General features: G+C 43.0%; 1 protein-coding gene across 1 annotated transcript in view; it reads left to right on the forward strand.

Annotated features, from left to right (window-relative positions):
- Positions 1-5,621, forward strand: part of LOC103268797 (piRNA biogenesis protein EXD1-like) — a gene marked incomplete at its 3' end in the record, with an annotated part of 25,699 nt that overhangs the window by 2,332 nt on the left and 17,746 nt on the right. The window contains exon 2 of the mRNA XM_008066389.1: positions 2,253-2,438. Within this exon, the coding sequence (XP_008064580.1) occupies positions 2,306-2,438 (133 nt within the window). The remainder of the gene's footprint in view (positions 1-2,252; positions 2,439-5,621) is intronic.

The raw sequence follows: 5,621 nt of genomic DNA on the forward strand, positions 1-5,621 counted from the left end.
TCCTGCGATCCTTCCGCCTCAGCCTTCTGAGTAGCTAGAACTACAGGCACGCGCTACCACGCTCGGCTAATTTTTTGATTTATTGTAGAGATGAGGTCTCGCCAAGTTGCCCGGGTGGGTTTCAAACCCGCAGCCTCAGGCAATCCACTCACCTCAGCCTTCCAAGGCGCAGGATTACAGGCTAAGTCACCGAGCCCGGCTACTTTTCTTATTTTCCGAGAACTGTACATAATTTTCTTTCTTGGGTATATTAAAAATATAAATTAACTTTTGCGTCTGTTAAGAGTTGGTTTTTATGTTCTCTTTTTCCTTCTGTAAAAACTATCCTTTTGCCTTTGGATTAAGTTGAACAAAGAGGGGTTTTTCTCAGGTTCTCTGATGACTTGGTTCATGTTCTCTCTGGATGCATAACACTTGGCCTTTTTTTTGTTGTTGAGTTGGAGTCTCACTCTGTCACCCAGACTGGAGGCCGCTCCCAGCCACCGCAGCCTCGACCTGCTGGGCTCCAGCGATCCTTCCGCCTCAGCCTTCCAAGTAGCTGGAACTACAGGTGTGCACTACCACACTCGGCTAATTTTTTTTTTTTAATTTATTGTAGAGATGAGGTCTCGTCAAGTTGCCCCGGCGGGTCTTGAACCCACGGGCTCAGGCAATCTACTCACCTCAGCCTCCCAAAATGCAGGATTACAGGCTAAGCCACCGAGCCCGGCTAACACTTGGCCTTTCACTAAACTACAAACATCCTGCACTAGAGGCCTGTTCTTAGTTCAGGTTCCATTACCTTCTAGCTGTGTGACTTGGACAGGTGGTCTTAAACCATGAAGCCTCCGTTTCCTCATTTGTAAATTAGGTTATGGATGTTGTAAGTATCAAATAATATTTGTGTAAGCACTGTATAGATCTTAAAAGAGAAAAATGTAGGTTATTTAATTGACTAGAAACAGATGTAACTTCTTACCTTCTTCCTAGTTAAATCTGGCTCCAGTTACTTTGTCAGTGTTTTTATAGTTAAATTGCAAAATTCACTGGTTGAATTTTCCTAATGTGGCAAAGGCAAGCAGCTTTTAAACCTAAACCACCACAGAAGAACACTTATCTAAAGTTCCAATTACAAGGACATCCTAATAACAGAATAGTTCTAAGAAATACTTTTTAAAAATTCATTATTTATAAATTACTGTGTAATACTAAAGTATAAGAGTACCTACAATGAATGATAGTTACTTCTGCTTTATTGTAATTCTTTATAATCAGCATGCATCATTTGTGAAAAAACATTTGAATGTATGGCATGTGATAGTTTAATCTGTCAGGCAACACGTGACTGGCAGTGACATTACAGTTGCCTTGAACTGTGGCTAGGGTGTCATGGAATGACCCTTGCAGTGACATCATGGTACATGGATTGGTAATGAATAAATTGTGATAGTTCTAAGTGACTTATGCTTTAGTTGGTAATGATGTTAAACTCTAGAAATGTTATTAATCCAGAAGAGGCTAGATCCAAAAGAGGTTACATCCCAGACATTGCTGGGTAAACAAGCTATGTTTTTGTTTTTGTTTTTTTTTTAGTTGGAGTCTCACTCTGTCATCCAGACTGGAGTGCAGTGGCTGCTCCCGGCCACCGCAGCCTCGACCTGCTGGGCTCCGGCGATCCTTCCTCCTCAGCCTTCCAAGTAGCTGGAACTACAGGCGCGTGCTACCACACCCAGCTAATTTTTGATTTATTGTAGAGATGAAGTCTTGTCAAGTTGCCCAGGTGGGTCTCAAGCCCGTGGGCTCAGGCAATTCACTCACCTTGGCCTCCCAAAGTGCTGGGATTACGGGCTGAGCTACCGAGCCCGACCAGGGTAAACAAGTTATTGCAGCATGTGTTGGCAAGTATTTTTACCAATGTCAATTTTTTTCATTTGTTTTTTGTTGTTGTTGTTAAAACAGTATTTATATATCCATTTAAAAATCTCTAAATGTTTTGCTTGTTCCATTTAGCTAAGGAAGAAAAAGTGGTATTATCCCTGTTGTATAGACAAGGATGATAGCCAAGCCTACTTTGCCCAAAGTCTTAAGGTTTTCAGTTTCCCATGTATGAGAGTTGGTGCTTGCAATGGTCCTTTTCTCATCATTCTAAAAAGATGAACAAAACTGAATTACTCATATATTTATTCTTCTTATCCATTACAGATATAAAGGGAAACTAACCTTACTCCCCCAAAATTTTTTTAAAATCATAAATCTTTTTGTTAATTTTTAAGTGTTTGGATGCTTAAAGAAGACTATTTGAAGACTGCTATTGGAATCAATTAGCATGGATCCCAGCAGTGACTACCATTTCCTCAATCAGTTCTTGTGGAGAAGGGTGAAACTCACATTGGCTTGTGGAATCTTCGAAGGTGTGCTCCAGCATGTGGACCCTAACAAGATTGTTGTCCTGAAGAAAGGTCTCATTCTCTTTCTCATAATCTTCTACCTTTAAAGAGATTAATGACAGAGTTTGAGTGATGACTTTGGGCTCCATTAGCAACTGGGAGTGTGGCATTACTTCTACATTAGGGAATGGTTGGAGGAAGGTTAGGATACTGTTTTTACTAACAAAACAATGTAACTACATATGCTGGTTTTTATTCACTTCTATACTTTCAACATGATAGCACAAATTTTCAATATAAAGTTTTAAAATTGGGTGCTCCTTTTTCTTTTTCTTTTTTTTTTTTCTGAGTTGGGGATCTCACTGTGTTGCCCAGGCTGGAGTGCAATGGCACAATTACAGCTCACTGTAGCCTTGAATTTCTGGGCTCAAGCAATCCTCCCTCATCTGCCTCCCAAGTAGCTGGGACTACAAGCATGTATCACCACACCCAGCTCTTTTACTTATTTATTTATTTATTTATTTGTAGAGATGAGGTCTGGCTACCTTGCCCAGGATTTTGAACTCCTGGCTCAATTGATCCTCTGGCCTCAGCCTCCCAAAGTGCTGGGATTGCAGGTATGAGCCACCACACCCAGCCAAAATTGGGCACTTCTTTTAATTTCTCTCCATATGATTTTTTTTTTGAAGATGTGGGGTACAATTCAGGTTTAAGTATACAAATGTTCCTTATGTGCAGGTTCCCTTTCTGATGAGGTATGCCCCTCCCTCCCCGGCAGCTTCTCTCAACTGCCAATCATATGAATCTTAAAAATAACCACCATATTAGTTAGAATTGCTTTTGGCTTCAACAGACAAATTCACAAAGACAGTAGGGATTAATTTTTTTAATCCAAAAAGTTTAGAGATAGGCTGCTGAGTAATAGTGGCCCTGGCTAAAAGACACCAGCATGGATTAGTGGCGCTCCTGCTCCGCCCCCCTGGTGATCATCTGTCATCCTCATGGTCACAAGGTAGTTTATACACCTCCCAGCTTATCCTTTATGATAAACCAATTCTGGTTTATCATAAAGGATAAACACAGAAACTGCCAAATGGAAAAACTGCAGAGGGCAGGATATGGGGGAGGGGACATAGAATATCCATGCCCTCTCCAGGTGCACTAAGTATGCTAACGTGGAAACTTCAATAGATCAAGTTTATTCAGCTAGAATACTGACTTGCTAGGGAAGTTGTTTCCTGGCATAAGTTTCAAGTACACAATTGATACATGTATAAATGGTATTTGAGAGATGTTACACAGCTCAGTAGAGCTGTATTTTGAGTTAAAATAGACTTTTGTGGACTGGGATGGGACTATAACAGACTTTTGTAACAATTACACATTCAGTAATCATTTATGGATTGTTTTATATCCTAAGCACCGTACTTGGACCAATAATACATATAGGAATAATATGGCCCCAGTTCTATAAAAACTTAGTCTAAGACCAGGCATGGTGGCTCATGCCTATAATCCTAGCACTTTGGGAAGCCAAGGTGAGGGGATTGCCTGAGCCCAGGAGTTCGAGACCAGCCTGGGCAATTTGGCGAAACCTCATCTCTACAATAAATCAAAAAATTAGCTGGGTATGGTAGCGCATGCCTGTAGTTTCAGTTACTTTGAAGGCTGAGGCTGAAGGATCACCTGAACCCAGCAGGTCGAGGCTGCAGTGGCCATGAGCGTGCCACTGCACTCCAGTTTGGGCGACAGGGTGAGAACTCCAACTCAAAAAAAAAAAAAAAATCTAGTAAGGAGACAGGAACGGTGGAGTGTAAAATCCTCTCTGATAGAGGAATGCCCAAGATGCTGTGGAAACACAAAGCCAGCTAGCTACACTAGATCTGGGAATGCTTGGGTTGGAACAGTGTGGAGGTCTCCTAAAGGGAGAATTGATGGTTGAAACTGCCTCTGGCTCATAGTAGTAAGTGATGGAAAAAGAGAAGGTTGTTTCAAGCCAATAGTTCTTAAACTTTATCAGTGCATCAGAATCACCTGGAATACTTTTTTTTTTTTTTTTTTTTAGCCTCCCAAAGGCGTGGGATCCACCGAGCCCAGCTTGGAATACTTCTTAAAAACATTTCTGGGCTGGGTGTGGTAACTCACGACTATAATCCCAGCACTTTGGGAGGCCAAGGTGAGAGGATTGCCTGAACCCATGGGCTGGAGACCAGCCTGGGCAACTTAGCTAGACCTCATTTCTAAAATAAATCAAGAAAAATTAGCTGGGTGTGGATCGCCGGAGCCCGGCAGGCGAGGCTGCGGTGGCCAGGAGCGGCCATTGCACTCCAGTCTGGGCGACCGAGTGAGACTCCAACTCAAAATAAATAAATAAATAAATAAATAAATAAAAATAAATTAAAAAAAAAATCAAAAAAATTAGCTGGGCGTGGTAGCGCGTGCCTGTAGTTCCAGCTACTTGGAAGGCTGAGGCGGAAGGATTGCTGGAGCCCAGCAGGTCGAGGCTGCAGTGGCCAGGAGCGTGCCACTGCACTCCAGTGTGGGCAATAGAGTGAAACTCCAACTCAAAAAAAAAAAAAAAAAAGAAATGCAAAATCCTTGGCCCTTTCCTGATCTTAAGAATTAGAAACTTTGGGTCAGGCTCAATGGCTCAGCCTATAATCCCAGCACTTTGGGATGCCAGGCGAGAGGATTGCCTGAGCCTGGGGGTTCAAGACCAGCCTGGATAACTTGGTGAGACCTCGTCTCTACAATAAATCACAAAAACTGGTCAGGTGTGGTGGTGTGCATCTATGGTTCCAGCTACTTGGAAGGCTGAGGCGGAAGGATCGCCAGAGCCCAGCAGGTTGAGGCTGCAGTGGCCAGGAGCGTGCCACTGCACTCCAGTCTGGGCAATAGAGTGAGACTTCAACTCAAAAAAAAAAACAAAAAAAGAAAGAAATGCAAAATCCTTGGCCCTTCCCTGATCTTAAGAATTAGAAACTTTGGGTCAGGCTCAATGGCTCAGCCTATAATCCCAGCACTTTGGGATGCCAGGCGAGAGGATTGCCTGAGCCTGGGGGTTCAAGACCAGCCTGGGTAACTTGGTGAGACCTCGTCTCCACAATAAATCACAAAAACTAATCAGGTGTGGTGGTGTGCATCTATGGTTCCCGCTACTTGGAAGGCTGAGGCGGAAGGATCGCCAGAGCCCAGCAGGTCAACGCTGGGGTGGCCGTGAGTGTGCCACTACACTCTAGCCTGGGTGACAGAGTG

Source organism: Carlito syrichta, unplaced genomic scaffold (genome assembly GCF_000164805.1).
Source record: "Carlito syrichta isolate Samal-C Ts95f unplaced genomic scaffold, Tarsius_syrichta-2.0.1 Scaffold308903, whole genome shotgun sequence".
Taxonomy (NCBI): Eukaryota; Metazoa; Chordata; class Mammalia; order Primates; family Tarsiidae; genus Carlito; species Carlito syrichta.